The 18,360-nt window shown below is 37.9% G+C and overlaps 1 protein-coding gene across 4 annotated transcripts in view; it reads right to left on the bottom strand.

Moving 5' to 3' along the window:
* FHOD3 (formin homology 2 domain containing 3) overlaps positions 1-18,360 on the bottom strand; it is a gene marked incomplete at its 5' end in the record, with an annotated part of 370,951 nt that overhangs the window by 12,177 nt on the left and 340,414 nt on the right. For 3 of the 4 annotated variants that reach the window (XM_083878098.1, XM_083878101.1, XM_083878099.1), the window contains 4 exons: positions 4,059-4,220; positions 6,227-6,398; positions 14,415-14,607; positions 16,110-16,300. In XM_083878098.1, coding sequence (XP_083734224.1) covers positions 4,059-4,220; positions 6,227-6,398; positions 14,415-14,607; positions 16,110-16,300 — 718 coding nt within the window. Of the gene's footprint in view, positions 1-3,231; positions 3,270-4,058; positions 4,221-6,226; positions 6,399-14,414; positions 14,608-16,109; positions 16,301-18,360 lie in introns of those variants that run through there. The other variant, XM_083878100.1, reaches the window with a different exon arrangement.

Here is an 18,360-nt window from a genome sequence, read left to right as displayed (position 1 = left end):
TCTCCAGCAGCACCTGATAAATCCATCACTCTGCTACTCATCATCAAATACCAGTCACACCCAGGCCCTACATTATAGTTCACCATCCAGGGTCAGATGAAGATCTAAATGCAAACAGTGTTGCACAGTCAAGCCAACTTTGAAGAGCTACTTCCTTAGAAATAAATAGCCCTGTTTGGCTATTCATTTCTAAGGAATTCACAAGTGTTGCTCACAATTTCTAAGCATTCACAAGTGTTGCCCAGCATACATCAGAATCAATGCAAATATCTTCCATATGCTTATTTACATTTAAAAAACTACAGTATGATTTTTCTTGATACTGACTCATAGGATTTTTATCATTATCCTGAGACAGATCCATCCAGTTCAATGAGACCAACACAGAGAGCATCTCAGCAAGAGCCTAATCCTGAGAATACTGATTTTCTCTTAAGTGATCTATATTTAAACAGACAACCATGACAAGAAAGAAAACAGTTGTATCTTCCTATTTGCTATTATGGAATTTTGGGGAGGCTCTTTAATTAAATACACATAAGTAAAAAGTTATATCTAATGAATGAAACTGCTAGTCTTTATGAAATTTGGAATAGGAAATAGAGTGATTCTTAAAACTTTCTTATGTGAACTTTCCCTTGCACTCATTGTTTCTTATGGCACCATTTGTGAAGGCTTTCCTAAACTTACAGGAGAACCAGACAATCCTAATTATATTATCTTTATTTCATTGCTAAATTGAACATCCCCCTATAATATTATAGAAAACCTTCTCATAGAAAGCTGCCCTTACACTGCAAGAACAGAAACAGTGTATTTTCAACCTTATTTTTATGCTTAATTTTAAGCATTTAAAACATGCTGAACTGACATCTCTAGTGGCTGGGGTCTATTTTTTACATAAAGAATATAAATATAAAAGAAAAAAAAAAAAACAAAACAGCAGAAGCTTCCCATGGCAACTTCCTTTGAACCTGTCTTTGAACGATTACCTCAATGGGGTGACAGAGCATTTCAGATTCTGCAGCTCATTCAGTCCTGTGGCTTTCTGATGAATAAATACAACTGCAATGTTATTTTCTCAGATATAAATGCCACTCTAGTGTATTTGGTAGGCAGGTCACTGAACACCTGTTGTAAGGCAGTGACTTCTAGTTGACTGATTACTGTGCTTCTAAATGACAAATTTTATCCTGATACTCTTCCATGGTGTAAAGATCTAGCACAGAATTTCGCCAGATCATCACAGGAACTCAGTTCTTATGCACTTACCTTGTACCTTAGATTTCTGTAATTCACTTCAGCTCCCACTGAACAAATTCCTTCCTACTAGTCATATCTTAATTTATCAGTGACTTTCTATCTTCAACCAACAGATACAGACATTTCCATCTGTCTTTTGTTGGATGACTTCCTGCCTTATTCCTCCTCCCATTTTATAGTTCGGATGATAACCTTGAGCTTTCAAACTTCTACATCATTATGCCCTAATCAAGCTCTCTCCATACCAGATACGGTCACACTGCTCAACACCCACAAAAGATAAAATGCTTCAAATGAACATGTCAAGATGTCTCCTTTTCCCATTGCAACAATTTACTGAACTTAACTAACTTTTTCCAAAAATCTAGTTCTGCTTTCCCCTAGCTATAATGACTTGAGTAATTAGTTTTTGGTTTTTTTTTTTTTTTTTTTTTTTTTTTTTTTTTTTTTTTTTTTGTTTTGTTTTGTTTTGTTTTGTTTTGTGTTTTGTTTTTTGTTTTTTGTTTTTTACTTCACATTTCACTGTCTTTTTTTATGGGAAAAAATATCTTGCCCATGAGAACCTTCTGCTGGAACCGCAGAAAATGTTTATAGTGCAACTGCATATAAATCTTTTGGGTTTCTGATTTTGCTAAAACCATGTATCTAAAACCTAAAAATCTTTGCCAAATTCTAAGTAAGTCTGACAAGATTTCCAGTTGTGCACTGAAAACAATGAGACGTATACAACATGATGCACAGAGAAAATAATTCCTTTCAAGTGAGTTTCTCTTTGATGTCCATGAATAGACTGAATACCAAGCTCATGGCAAAAGCCAAAAGATGTGCACGGGAGTCTGAAGATTGAAGGGGATGAATCAAACCTATCAGATAATAGGGTCTCTTTGCTCTACAGGTAATAAATATCCTAGTGTCTGCTAATCTAAACCACTGAGATATGCCTAAAAATCTACTTTCTTATATGTTTATGTGTTTCTAACTGGAATATCTTCTGCTCATTTAACTCACATCATGCATTAGCAAGGGCTGATCTCTCTTCATTTCCTGAAGATGTCATATAATTAGCTGAGTGTATTTACAGATAAACTACTTCACTAATTCATCATCAAGGTATATTGACTGTCTATCGGAGTGAAGCAGTTCAGTTAGGAAATTCTCCTTCCATGCTCCTGCACATGTCAGCTAAAAGGGACATTAAACTACTGAACTTTATGTTTATTTTGAAACTGTCTTTTAATCCACTTAAGAGTCTCATCCAGATCTTGAAGAACAAATAAGCACAAGAGCTGGATTCTGTCATGATTAATTACAATGGAAATCAGTCCCAGCCTAAACATTTACTGAATGTTTAATCCCTGTTAATGTTTTTACTGAACTGTATAAAATACAGTTCCACCGAAAAATACATAGTATTTTTATTATCATTATCCTGTTTTGTTGTTCCTTCAGCAAGTGCTTCCTTGGGAAAAAATGGTATCTGGCAAAAATTAGGAATAACAAGGTTTTTTTGGTATATGTGTGTATGAAGACAGTGTTGCCAACACAGGAGATACTTTAGCATGGGCTAAACCATGCAAACAGGGATAAAGCATGGAAATAGGCAAACATACAGGAGATTTATTTGATATGCACAAGCCAACTGCACAAGTCAGCACGTGCAGAACACCAGAACTGGGGAAGTGGGTAGCAGCAGGTGATGCCAGAAAGAGGTAAGGAACAGTGTATGACAGAACGCAAGACAGACAATCCAGTGTCAGCTCATTTTCTTTGTTTAGAGACTGGCTTATCTAATCAGTGTCCACTTTGCCTAAGCTCTTGCCACATGCAGAAGTTCCTTTCTTAGCATGTTGGGGAAAGTGAATCTGCTTTCAGCACACGCTAATTTATAGCAAATACCAAATGTTTTTGATCACCCATTATGTTAGAACAACTCCATAAAAAAGAAAATCTGCGTCATTTTTCACTCACTGTTGTTGTCTCCTCTTTGTCCTAACTTCCCAGAAATGCTAAAAAAATGGATGGAAAGGTAGTCAAAAAGCCACATAAGGTTAATGATGTTAAACACTAAAATCTTATGTTCTTTGGGTAGTTATCCTTCTCATAGTATTTGCACTAGTTTCTGCACATGAGGAAAAAACAAACAAACAAACCCAGACAGTTAATCACCTCTTAAACACTGGGTTTACTAAACCATGAAACCAAACTCCTCAAACTTGGGTGCCACAGCTCAGCCCCAAGGCCACACTACACCATTGAAAGACCACCTTATAAATGTGCTACCTTTTCTTCCCAGTGGAAGTTAAACTCCTCTATAACCACTTTGCAGCCAAGCAGCAGTAGACATTTTGTTTTCAGGGCTGCGGAAAGATAGCATACAGCACGAGAGAGAAAGATTTTAAAAGGTGAAATATCTCAAACTACTTTTTGCTTTATGAATAAGTTCAGCTACAGATACAACTATTAATCTCTACGCCAGTTCACAGTAGTTTACAGCATTTTAAGCAGTCTCCATCTGAGGTCCTGATCTGGATTCTCTAGTTATGCATAAGTACTGTCATAAAGCACCATAAACCATTCTTCTCACTGTGCTAAGGACATTTCAAGTTCTGTAGAAGACAGAGTCACCCACTGCATACAACACTGTTTAAACAACAGTAAGAGGAACATAAGCCAATCACCAGCACACACTCAAGCCACTCCCAATGCATGTCTGCCTACCAAAGGCCTGGTTCCTACACCAATATACATAAATATTTGTTCTGTTATTTTGAGCAATTTAATAGCCTTATACTCACACGACTTCCTATTTGCTCGTGACCGCTTCCTCTCTCTAGGCACCGCTCGCTGGCTTGGCACTTGGGTGGCGGACTTGACAATGCGATCCATGATCTCATCCGCGGCATCATCTGTCGCGTTTGGGGAATCGTCGTTGCCAGCGTTCCATGAACCGATACGGCCTGGAAAAGTCCAGCAAGTGAATTTGGGGAAAAGAGGAGAGGAAGTCTCTTGCGTCACTTTGGTTTTGCAATTGGGTTTTCTGGAAAATTACAGCAGGCAGCTAAATCATATCGACTTCAATTCAATCAAAGAAGAAAAATCTGCCTAATGGAGAATATTTCTAAATAATAGCTTATACTCTTGGCTACACCAGCAGAGAGCCAAGAGCTCAAACACAATTATAATATATTTATATTTATATACACACTTTCTATTTCTTTAAGCCTCTCTGTCTTGCTCTTGACCATACAACTGGCAAATGTCTGCTAGAGGATGCCTATAAGCCAAGAATGGATAGTGATTTGTGGCCATGTTTTTCTCCGCTTCTATTACAAAGACACTAGAAGACGTGGCATATCTTAGAGATTGATGCAAATCGGAAACACAGATCCTTTTGTAAAGCGAAAGAAAGACCTAAGAATTTTTGAGCATCTGTATCACGACCTAGTGCAAAGGAGACAAGAAAAGGGCATAAAGTGTGGTTTGACATGTCTTGTCCCCTTCACAATGAAGAATTCACCTTCTTATCACAGAGCTGTATGTGTCCTGGCATGACTATGTATGCTCTGTTATGAGTGGAAGAGTTGTTAGCAAGCTGAAAAGCTGAAAGCAATTTTGGTTAAAACCACAAACAAACAAGTGAGCCATGTTTCCAAGTCCAAGGCTCTGGCAACTCCTTATTCCACGGAGCACTGTGTAACTCATCTTTGGCTTCCTCCATTACTGGCTACTGTTCTGTGTGCATCTTGTTTTCAAATTGCTTGGAGGTTAGGGTGCAGTGTGAACACTGACAGTGAGCTTTGCAAAAGAGTAGATGTGGTACAATTGCAAGCAGCTAAGAAATAATCAACAAGGTCATTTTATACCAGATCCCTGAAGTCTATAAACAGCTTTGATTAGGCCTTTACTTGACTGCCTCATCTCCTACCTTTTTCAGGAGCAGTTCTATTACAACAGTGCTCCTGACAAGCTCTTATCTGGCTCACCCATCTTCTGCCTTTGCTGTTCTGGGGAACACAAGCTGACTCCCACAATCAGGACACTCTCCTCATCAGCATTCAGTGGATTACTTCAGCTGTTCAGCTTGTTGCAGTGCAGCTGGAGTTATTTAATCTTGGTACTTTAGTTAGCTGCTTGGCTGCTTGCATTGGGACTGTGAAACTTCTGAATTAGCCAGGATCATGGTTTTAAGCCTTAGTAAACTACACACTACACACATACGTAGAGTTGGATGCTGTGGATGTGCTATCAGTTGTATTAAAAAAAAAAGTATCAAGAAAGTGTAAGATATCCAGATGTCAAGGAGGAGAAATATCAGAGAAGAAAATGAAGACTTAAATTTTGACGCATTATCTTTACTCCAGAAGTATTACAAAATACATCTTCCATGTATTACAAGTATGGGAGTGGTGAGGGGAAGACAAAAGCAAGTATCCATTACCTTTGCAGTTTAGCAGGGAGGTCGTTAAAAGACTCTTTTCCTTTTTCCACCCATTTTCTTCCCAATTTCTCCACATTCATTCATAAAATGCTGCAAAGTCTTTTCACTGGAATTTGAATTGCTACTTTCTACTCGCTTCTATTGAAACTAAACAGAAAACCACGTCCTGGATTCTCCAGATAGCCCATTTTGGTTTCATGATGAGAACAGGAATTGGGGTGTTAGTGGGCACTCACCATCATCATGGTGACTGCCCACTAACAGGGAGAATTGAAAATTTCTGCAGGCTTAGACTCCTGACACCCCTACTCTGGCTGTGATCTGTGTGCTGAAACTTCAGGAAAATTCTTCTTCATCCCCATGCCCCAATTCCCTTCTATCATGAAAACACACTGGGATGTTCTCCTTCCCCATCCACCTTTCCAGCTTGTGAGTGCTACGCAAGGGGGACATGACCTACATTTGGGCCAGTCTGTGGCTACCAGGGCACAAGACACGTGTCCAAGAGGAAATTCTGGGGCTTACCTCGGCTGGCCCGGCTCCGCGTGCGGACGCCGAGTGCCATGGTGCTGTCCCCACCCGCGGAGCAGGTCTTCAGCACAGCCTTCATGTTCTCATGCTCAGCAGCGTCCTCAGCGTACTGCAGGCCCTGGGGCTGGCTCTGGCAGGGCGGGGAGCTGCTGGAGAACTTGCCAGACTGCGGGAGGAAAAGGATTTGTTGTTTCAGCTGAGAACAGCATGGACAATAGGCCAAGAGGCTCGACTGAGAATTGCAAGGAAAGAGGTGTTCTCCCAGGCTTGGTTTGGAGTGCTGCTATTCCCAAAAGAGCCCAGCAACAGTTGCTCTTCTCCCAGAGCATTCACTTTGACCTGAATAATAATAACCTGAAACAGGGTGACAGCAGGGAGCAGACACAGTCAGAGGAAAAACAGATGCATTATCTTGAGCTTTGTAATTTTGACCTTATGTCTGAGAGTAAAAGGTACAAAGCAAAGACTTGCTTTGAAACCTTCGATCCAGACTGGGCCTGATCTGGGGTCAGGCACAATGCTGAGAGGAACAGCATGAGACCCAACAGAAAAAAGAAGCTGCTTTTCTTTCTGTACAATCAATTTTCAGTAGCAAGGCAAAATGGGGACAGTTGTCTAGGAAGAGACACCTTTCCCTGTTGCCTCTCTACCTTGCTTCCCAGAAAACTCTCAGACTGCCCTAAAACACAATTATCTACAACTAACTTTAATACACATTACCACTAACACCTAAAAAGTCCCTGCTCCCAAAACACTGAGACAAATTATTTATGGCCAAAATACAAAAATTGCAGTCAGAAGAACAAACAAAACCTTACAAGAGGTTGAGGAGTCTGCCCTCTGCTTCCCTGTCACCACGACTGCACGAACAACAGACGCTACACTGGCTGGGTACACGCAGTGTGGATATGCAGCAGCGCCAACAGTGCCCAAAACAACCACCAAGGAATGAGTGGGAGCAGCAGAAGTGGGTACTTTCTAAGGAGAAGGGCTTTCATTGCTGAGCTGCTCTCCCTTCCCAGACTCTGCCTCCAAAGGGCTTGGATGCTGGTATTTGCCACTATGGTCTTATCTACAGAAAGGTCAAAGCACATTGGAAATACAGCCCTGACTGCAGGAAATACCGACCCTGTTGACAGCAAACAGGCATCAACAGATAATAATAAACCTCCGTTCTCTCACTCATATCAGCTCAACATCAGACACCAAAATATGTTTTGTTTTCCCTTTTAATCTTTCTTACTCTAATTCAGCACAGATGAAAGGACAAGTGCTGCATTCTCTTCTTCCTCTGCATAATAAACAACATTAATTATTCACTTAGTGATATCAAGCCAGTCAGTTAAAGGGATGCAAACCTGCAAAACCCTTCCTTCTGTCAGAGAATAATAAATCAAAAGAAAAGACTGGACCCTACTTTTAGAGCTTTGATCAAATCCCCATGTCAAGACTGCAAATTGAAAATGTGTACTCTGGAAACCAATGATAAGATGATTCTATTTTAACACAGTGACTTTTTGGGGTAAAATAGCAAGTTAACTGAGTACCAAAACAATAATCCCTACAAGGCACTGAGCTAAATCTATCAGTATGAGATCTATTTTTGATAGTTAGAAGTTTGTTTTCTTGTTAAAAGATTAGCTTGCACCATTTTGATGTGAAAAGTATGCAAGTGCTAGAGTTTTGCTTGTGAAATTAAGACACAAAAATATTAGAGGAAAACTCCCACGAAAGGGCATGCAGTTTTTGCATTAAGACTACTCTCTTATACAAAGTGGGTTGTCCAGCTAATCAATACAATCTCCAAAAAATTCCAAAGGATAAAGCCTTCACATAACCATTAGTTCCCTTTCACACAGGTTAGTTACATATTGGCATAAACAGGCAAATTAATGTAATTTTCTTTCCATGCCCTAAGCTATACAGCACAAACCATCACTGGGGGCAAAGCTCTAGAGCCAAAAGTTTTATTTCATTTCCTTAATTTTTAGATGTTGCCATAAATTGCTGCCCAAACCCCAGCCTGTTGAGAAAATGACCACCATTATGAAACAGTGAGCATTAAGCCAAATTGTTTATGTTCAGCAAACTGAAGAAAGCTCTAATGCTGAACAAAAAATGCATTGCAAAAATGATGCTCCTCAAATCAATAAACTTTTATTATGAATATAGCTAGAACATCACCTTCAGGAACACTTTATGATAGATACATGAACTACTCCATGGCTCACCTCTATGATGAATGAAGTGTTGTATTCTCTATCTATACAGCAAGGCAAAGCAGTTAGGATTTGCTTAACATCCCTATATCCTGATGCTCTTGAAAGCTTTATAAAATAATACCATGTGGGGTTACACAGCTAAATAAGTATGGAATTATCGTCATAATCCATAGCCCAAGGTAATTTATGATCCCCATAACATTTAGATCACTGATGTTTTGGGTAATGGGGATACTTTGTAAGGAAAAAAATGAGGAAACCTAAAATTATTAAGGCCTCAGATAAGGATATCCTTATTTAAGAGGACAGGCATGCATATGGTTAAAGCTGACTGTATAAATGCATTTTTATGATTGAGACAAAAAGGAATGAGAAATATGTCATGGTTCATAGTTCCAGTTGAGCAGTTCATACTATCTGAGTTAGAAATTAGATGTCACAGCACACAGGAGACATGGGATGACATGCTTTTTCAGAGAACCATACCTCAACATCCTCTTCTTCATCGGTCTGCCACTGGAAACAAAGGACAAGGTGGAGAAGGACAAACAGCAAGATTTAGGAAAGACAGCACCATCAAACCATGACAGAGTAAGAGGTAACCATGGTACTGTTTATGCAATAGGAGGACATAAAAATAGAAGACGCACAAGGAATTAATTCCTTAGACAATTAGCTTGCCTTTTTTTTTTTTTTTTTTTTTTTTTTTTAGTTGATTGTATGTAGAGCAGACTGACACTGCCAGTAGGGTATGTAGAAATTTCCTGATTTTTCTTTTAGAAATGGTGAACTGAAACTACCCCTAACCCATCCTACTTCTCTCCCTTGAGTCATGCAGTTGTTTGCTCCATGGAAACTGATAAAACTAGGTAGGACTCCTCCTTCTTCCAGCTCAGTGCAGCACAGGGAGGTCCTGGCTGTTGTTTCTCCCAGAGCAAAGGTCAACTTCTTGGCAATTTCTTTTCTCTACACTTAAGTGTTTGTTTTAATTCCTTTTTTAAGCTGGGGATTTTCAGCTTCCAATTCAACAGAGCACTCAAATCAAATGCTGGGAAGTCTTTCAGTAAGTGCTTAAAGTTCTTCAGTAGCTGCCTGATACCTGATTTCCAAGATCAGGTACCAGGCAGCTACTGAAGAACTTCAAGATAATTGAGAGATGCAATTATCCACTGTTATGAGGGCTTTCACCCTCTGTGACAGCAGGCATCTAGAACTATCTTGATGGTTGCACTACACTAAATGCACAGACTACAAAAATATTGTGAGATATGGAGTATTCTTAAATTTGGGGATTTACAAGGAATTAGCAAACTAGATCTGTATTCCCAAATGCCTTGGGAATTCTTCACAGGGTTAGAAGATGCCCCACATGGAAGTTTCCCAAAGTAAAACATGGCTTCTCAAGTGTCTGGGCTCCATGTTTCCATAATTTTCAGTTTGATTGTTTATAAAGTGCAAACACAGTCCAGAAATTTTTTGGTTTTTTATTTGTGGGTTTTTTTATTATTATTATTTTTTTTAGAAGAAGCATTTCACCAATAGTATTCCTCTCCCTAGTGTTAGTAATACACATTTTTGACCTTATCTCCATCTCAGCTCTGATTTCTGTCTAGGATTGATACATTCTGTTCCAGAAACATTCATCATTAAAAATGAAAGCCTGATTTACTTTGGCTCTCAGTTTAGTTTCAGCACAATCTCCATAAGAAGATTAGCTGTGACTGCTGAGCAGCACATTAACATTACTTTTTAAGGGTATGTTTTATGCAAAGACTGAGATGCTTATTCTAAATTGGACGCAGTGGTACTGACAGAAACACAGCCACTGTGTTTTGCAGAGGAACCACGGCAGGTATGTTCCCTTTGCATTAAAATTATCTGTTTGTCTTTTTTTCCATCCCCTGAGGGGCAGAGAATTACTCTATAAAGAAACTCTTCTGAAGTGGACCACTGTTCACTTTTCATCATGAGCAAGAAACAGAAAGAAGAATAGGAAGTACAAACAGTTTTGTATTCTAATTCCATCCATCTGTCTGTCTGTCTATCTATCTATCATAATGCATCATTCTGTACTTCTAGCTAATAAGCAAAGAGCAGCAGGAGAGCAAATTAAGGTAAACAATACAAAAAGGTAGTCGGGGTAAGGTAAAATAGTAGAGAACACACATTACAAAGACTGTGCTCCAAACTAAAGTGCATTATATTATTACTTTATATCAAGCTGGATTTTTACAGGGTAAAGTCCCAGCAGCTAGCATTCCAGCCCACTTAATCTAGGAGTGATTTGCTGTGGAATCACTTCAAGGGAACTCCTCTGCTTGACTTTGCTCATCTCCAGTTCCTGGGCATTACCATTTCTCTCCCTCCTGCTCCACATGGAGAGCATTCACTCCTAGAACCACTGCCCTACAGCCAAAACTACTCCAATGCACAGGAGATATAGTTCACCACCCCCTTCATATTTCCATGTCTGAAGGGGCATTTGCCTCTAGCAAATACTGACAACAGGAGTAAAAGTGGCAAAATAAATAAATCAACCTTATGTTTCACAAGGGAATCTGCTCTTACCCTGGTGTGTACATCCTGCCTTGTATTTCCTTCTTCATTTCATCATAATAAAAACACTGAGAAACAGTGATAAATTAGGATTTTTTTAACATGCAATATTATCGAAAAGCGTTGAAAGAATATTGCTATACTGAATACCACTTGCAGACACAAGATGTTAATTTGAAGGAAAAAAGGCCATTTGAGTCTACTGTTATTCAATATTGTATGTTGCAGGACAGTTTGAGATCTCCCTCCTTCCCTTCCTCCTGACCTCATATTTTTCCTTTAGGCTAGCATTTCTATGCAGTGGATTTGCTGTTTCAAAATATTATGTCTATTACATAGTAATTTTGGAATTGAAATTCTTAAGTATCATGAAAATCAAAGCTTCATAAATCTGGGAGACATATGCTTATATTACCTACTATTATTAAAAATAATTTAAAAGCTCCGTCTTGTATCTGTTATTGCATTTCTTCCCTATTTTGCTTGCTTGTTATTTTTAGAGTTCCTGAAATAAGTGCTACCATTGGCTAAAGCCAGATATAAGGTTACAGAGGCTAGGCAATTTCCCTTGTGAAACTATGGAAAAGCACTGTTCTTCTCCTTCCCATACCTCTCTCCTCCAGACAACATTCACCAAGATTTAAACTGACAGTGCCCAGTCCACTTCAGCTATTAAAGAACATATAAACACAAAGAGATCTGTGGTAAAGGGCTGAAAGAAAGACTGGAAATATTCCCCATTGTGCTCCTCGGCCCTACTCCACATGAATAGTTGCTGAAGCTGATGCAAGTTCTCCATGCAAAGAGCCAGCAGACTCGCCATGCAACGAGCCAGCATCCCTCTGCCTTCCAAGTCTGCAGGGAGGACAAGGTTTAAGAGATACAGGCCTTCTCCTTATGAACTGGGTTGGTTCTGGCTTATTCCTTTCCTGCTTTTGTTAAAATCCCTCTTCATCTGCCTAAAAGCAGTATACTGGGAGGGGATAAAAATGAGACCCTGAGGAAACTTTCAAAAGGACAGGGAGCTAAATTTCAAATAACTACACAATACTTTTAGGTCACCAAAAGCAGAAAGTAGAATTCCATATGACTACTGCATATTATAATCACTTTCTCAAAGAATTTCTTTCCAGTGCCACAATCTCAACTTTCTTCTATCAGTGTTTTGTAACTCGTGAATCACTGTCAATGCATTACTGATCTCTCTCCCCTTTCCAAGCCTTCAAATATAAAACACTAAGAAAATCAAGACCAGATACAAACCACAGCCAAAACAAAACTACAATAAAATTCCACGTTTTCATCATTCTTCACACATAAATATCTTCCATCCCGCTGACTTGGAAACTTGTTTTGAGGTAGATATAACTTTGAAGTTGTCAGAGGAAGCTGTGACAAATAGTCTGATGCAACTTCAATTTAGTTTTACCATATACTGAAGTTCAAATAAAAGGTAAATGAGGCCATATTACTGGGTTATGGTCAAAGGGATTTAGCTAAGTTCTGAAATAACTATGTGGCCACATTAATAACTCCCTTAAAGAACATTCCTGTAAGGGCAGTCTTAAAGACTGTTGGTTTTTATTTGTGCAGGCTTTTTCGTTTCAAGCTAATAGGACTGTTTTGTAATTATAAATTAGTGATAGGCAAAATATGTTCCCTTTTTTAAGATCTGCAAGATATTTTTTGGTGTAACACTAGTTGACAGATGGCATTTAATTCTTGCCAAATCTCAACACCATCTTGAACTTAACAAGAGAGTTTCTTCCAATAATACTTTTGTTCTGGGAAAGGCCTTGATGCTGCCTTCCCTCTATTTTCAGGAAACGGCCACTGTCCCTGGTTCTGCCCCTTGCTGACTCACTATCAAGCCTGAGACCTTTTCTGGTTTGAAAGGGTCCCATTTCTCTGCTTCCTGAACTCAGCTGCCAGTGACCAGAACTCCTTTCTCTCTCGCATTTTCTGCAGAACAGGATATAACAAGCTTTTTTTCTTGCCACAGCAGTTATTCAGGACAGATAATACATAAACACTACATTACATGGTAGGAACACAGTAGAAAAACAGTAACTCTTTTACCTCTCAGTCTTGCTTAAACTAGCAACAAGTGTCAAAGCTACGTGAGGGAATGAAAATTTTGTTTTCTGAAACTCTTTGGTTAATTCTGTCTTTTGGCTCCTTTAGAACACATCATGAAATTCAAAAAGCAATTGCAGAAAGTGATCTCACTTCTCCAGTAGTTTTGAAAATTTGTATGACTATATGATACCCTTTGTATAAAATCAGAGCCTCTTCCTTAACCTGAGACTACACCAAAAGACAAAATCCTTTGATAATAATGCAGGTTTAACATTTTTTCTAGATGGGGCAGATTTCCAAAGAGGATATTGCCAGGAAAGATCTATAAATTAAATGCAATCTCAAATCATGTCAGTCCCAATACATATATATCTATTTATGTATTTATACTGACCCATGTTGCCTAAGCCATAAAACTGTATTCAGCTTTGGGCTTTTCATGCCAAAGGCAGGGATAGCTTCAAATGCAATGAAACACTTGCATTTAATCGAGACTCCAGATTTGGATTTTGATACAGCTGGAAACTTTTATTAAGTACTGGCACTTCTTAAAAATCTATTTGGATTGAGTTAAACTACATCAACTTAAAAAAAAAAAAGGCAGAAAAAAAATCAAGGAGATTTGAAAACCTATTATGCTAAGAAAACTCAATTTATTCTATGAGTATGCAATCTTACTGTCAAAAGGTTTGCAGAGTAATATCTACTGTGGACATAAATTTGTCCATCCTTTCAGAACCCCAAAGCAGTCTGTTACCAAAAAATTGACTGGTCTGTGTTTTACAGTTAACAAGGAAATTGCTGTGCATGCTCATGAAATAAATGTATATGTGCATATATATATACACATACACAAACACAAAAATAGATAAAATATCAAGATTCAAGACTATATTAGAATATTCAAATATGGAGGAAAAAATCCATTAAAATTTGGCTGCAATCATTTAAAAGGCTACAATGATTCATAATTTAAATTAAGTTTCTCAGTTAGGAGTCTAATTTCTTTTTTTTTGTTGTTTTCTTGACTGATCTGATATACACGGCTCCTGATGTCTTCTAGATATTCTGGACACTGTCTGTGCAGCACACAGAGAAGAATTTTTTGGATACTTAATTTCAGTTTGTTCTTGTCCTATACATTTTTATGAAGCAGAAAATATACACAATCAAGGACTTGCAAGTTTTGTCTTCTAATAGAGGAGAGTTCATTACAGCACAAAGACCTCTAAAAATAAAAACAGAGTAACAACACTCCATATACTACATTCAGTGAAAGAAAGATTTAAAAATCCATGCTATGGGAGATACCATTTGCCACTTACATCTGTTATCATTTTCCCTCTGGTTTTGTTTCTTTCCCTGTGGTTAGCTCGTTTCTGTTTTTGCTGCAGAACTCGTTCCCTGGTGGTGCGGTATTCCAGAGCAAATTCACTAATAATTTTGCAGAACTTATTGATGTTGACTTCACGTATTGCGTAGGGAGGATGGCCCATAAATAACAAAAATGAGTGAAACCTGGAAAAAAATGAGTTTATAAATGTAAAGGGAAAAAATCTTTATTGATGGTCTCTTGGAAGAAAAACAACAACCCTATATTTCACTGAATCCATTTATTACTTTACTAGCTCCCATCATTTCCTTTGTGCTACAGAATTTTCATGGATGCTTTGCATAACATTGGTATGTTTTATAATTAAAACCATGAAAGTCTAGCCTATGATAACTTCATCCCAGTCTACTTTCCCAGGCTGATGCAGGAGATAAAATGTTTATGGAACTCCATCACTTTATATGACTAATTTGGCACGTGAATGACCAATTTCATTTCAGTTATAGAAAAAATATTTATTAAGTTTCAATTCTATTTATTTGTATTAAGCAACTTCAAAGAGGCTATTAGGATGTTGGGCAAAGTCTAGACAAGAAGAATGCAGATTTACAGGCTAGCAAACACAAGAAGGAAAGAATTTCTGCTTCACAAAACTGACCATAAAATTATATTATCTACCAAGTACGTTAGTTTGGGACACTCTCAATTCACAGTTTTACTGCTTCTGTGGCATTCAGAGGTTTTGCACTATTTGCAATTTTTACTATTGCTTCTATATTGTGTGATTTGCAGCAGCACACTGAATGTGTAAAAATGTATGGGAATTCCTTTTAACTGCGTCTATATCCCTGAAGACAAAAAGTCTTCTCAATCCTAGAAAGGTGCAACTATATGAAAACATTTTTAAGAACTATCATAGCAGTTGCAGGGTATCAGAGGAGAAAGTTGATATTTTTCTTACTTGCACAATGCATATGATAAAGACAACAGGAAAATAATCAATTCACTTCCCTTCCATTGCAACTGTGATTCCTGCTTACTTATGGCATAAACCCTAAGTCATTACAAAAGCAAAAGAAGAGCTGAATCAACTTCTCAAGTGTACACCCACAAATCTGGGATCATTTAGAATCCAGTTCTTAATTTTGATCACAGCAATTCGGAAATTATCCAGAAGTCAGAAAATCTCTCGCAATTTCATTAAACCCAACTGCAAATCCTAAGGAGAGGAATCTTAATTCTGCCTTCAGCTGCTATAAGCATAAGACTGGTTTCAGCTTCTACATATGATTAATTTGTCAATAAAACTTCATTTTTTTTTTTTTTTTTTTTTTTTTTTTTTTGCTACAGTCTGTTGTTTATCCGACAGTAAGCCAAGCCTCCTTAAAAAAATCCAGGCATAAAGAGAAAATCTATCAATTTAACTATAAGGCTGATAACTTTTGAGGACTCAGAGGCAAAAGACACAGTTATTGCACCTTGGGAATAAATGATTGCTTTTTTTAGTCAAAAATATAGAAATTTCTGGAGTGGGGATCTTTCTTCAGTGGAGGCTTTAACAAATTATGTTAAACCCCATACAACCTAGCAATATTCCTTGCAGAAATAGGCATTAAACAATTTTAAACACATATTTATGATGTCATAACTTTATCAAGGTATTGGTGTCACCAATATAATTCTGTACCTGTTAATTATTCTTCTATGAACAATCTTCAGGATTATGATTCTTTCTGCACAGTCTTTAAGGAACTCAGACATTTTTTGCTTTAGACTTGGCTTCATTTCATGCTTTGCTATAGACTTAAGGTGATCCCATGATGCTTTGCACCGTCTTTCCATCTGACACAGGTTTTCCTGGAGTTGTTCAAAGTCAACCTGAAAAAAAGAGAAAGGAAAAGAAAAGGTAACACTTGAAGCGAAAAAATTGTGGTTGTACACTTGGATATCCAAACAATGCAATCTGTGTGTATGAAAGGGTCAAGGTTGTGGCAACAAAACACTAATTCACATCATTAATTTTTCTTAAAAAAAAAAAAATAGCTTTCTCTATCACACTATGTCTAGGCATATAATGTTAGTAAGGAAAACTGAAAACAAAGAAATACCCATACACATATATTGGTTTTATTCCTGGAGGCCTAACAGCTAAAGAAGGGGCAAAAAAATACTGTGATGTGTTTTTTCTCTTGCTTATAACTTCATGTTTGCACCAAGCAACTGCATGACTCAGTTCTTTCTGAGGTAATACAGAACTTTCTCTTTTTCTTAATCCTTTTCTCTACTACTCAAAGCTTTTTATACCCTGTTTACTGCTCACTGTTGTACCCCGCCAACAATTCTCCATTTTAGGAAGTACTTGGATCTATTCCCTAGTCATGCACTGACTTGTTAATAGATGCTCTAGTTCTAATCACAAAATTCATGGGCCAGAATTTTTTAAAGCTCTATTGAAAGTATGTGTTATTTAGTGATCTCAGCACTAACTTTCATCCTTTGATATACAATACGAATTTACTGGCTTGTAACGAGATCGTATAACGACTCTGAAAGTCTCTCAACACAGTTAAAATAAATGATTGCACCTTATAGTAACATTCATCAGGTCAGAAGCCAATACATTCCACAGAAGGTGAGGGAGAGCTTCTCCTTTATTCATCAACCAAAAAAGGTGTTCAAATCGCGACACTCTTACAGAAGAGATTCAGAACATGTTGCTAACAACTCAGCAAAGTGCATCAACGACCCAGCCACAGCACAAAACAGATGAGAAAAATAAAACTAACCAACATGTTCTGGAATTCTGAAGAAAGGGAAAAATGATTTTATAATACCACTTCACAGTTCAGATGAACTCAAGCTATAAAGTACAGACTTAGCTCCCAGATTCTAAACATATCAGAGCTTGGGATGTTACAGCCTCATACTCCAGTTAATTCCTTAATGCTAAATGAAAACCAGTATCAGGGGCAGGTTTTATTTCATTCTTAGCTGTGTGCAGCATCCACTGCTGAGACCTATACTGAGAAAAGCCATAAGAAATGCATTATTATTAAAAAGCTCCTGGTATTGATTTGATTTGTTTTTGCTGTGATTTATAAAGTGATGAATTTTTCCTCTTCACAAGGAAATAAAAACATCCTTTGATCCACTCTGCTATTCAGAAAAGCCCTGCAGGCGGAGCAGCTGTGGGGTATTTGCTTTCCTTATATCCATATCAATGCATATGTTGAAAAAAAAAAGTCCTTTGCAGGTCAGTATTTTCACTGTTGATGATAAACACATTGCTGCTCTCCACAGATGGTGTATCTAAAACACACATGGGGAAAAATACTAGCATTCCTGTTAAGGAAAAAAAAATTCCAAGGTTTAGGTCTTAGTAAGAATTATTCAACCTGGTTGAGGAAGCCTCAGCCTCTGTAGCTGAGAACTTTAAATTCACGACATTTTATGACAGAATGAGTTTAATCTATCAAATTAGAGGTTCTATCAAATTTTAATCTATCAAATTTGATTCAAACCATCAAATCTCTGAGGGTCAGATTTGTACGGGTTCAAGAAACATCTTCAGTGAACAACAGATCTGGGGGAATGTGGTGAATCCCTGGCCCCTTGAAGTCGGCCAATAGTCAGCACATTCATGAGAGTGGGAAGTTCCAGCCGGGACAGGAGCTGGAGGTTGGGCTACGGGACACTCATGAGTTTTTTGAGCACAAACAAAAATTCAGTTTTCTGTAGAAGTCCTAAGGAGACTGCAATAAGAAGAACAACCACCTGAACTCTTCTAGAACAAACCTCTGTGGAGCACAACTGTGCTTGAGCAGAAGCTGTAAACTCCTGAAAGGAGTAAAGTAGGAACTTCAATACAGGATAATGTACCTGTGTATTCCCCAAAGGCTAACTGCACAGTGCCTGGAAGAATGTGTTAAACCTTCATG

Source organism: Zosterops lateralis (genome assembly GCF_965231275.1).
Source record: "Zosterops lateralis genome assembly, chromosome: 1".
Classification (NCBI taxonomy): Eukaryota; Metazoa; Chordata; class Aves; order Passeriformes; family Zosteropidae; genus Zosterops; species Zosterops lateralis.
This window is presented reverse-complemented; position numbering and strand designations above follow the sequence as displayed.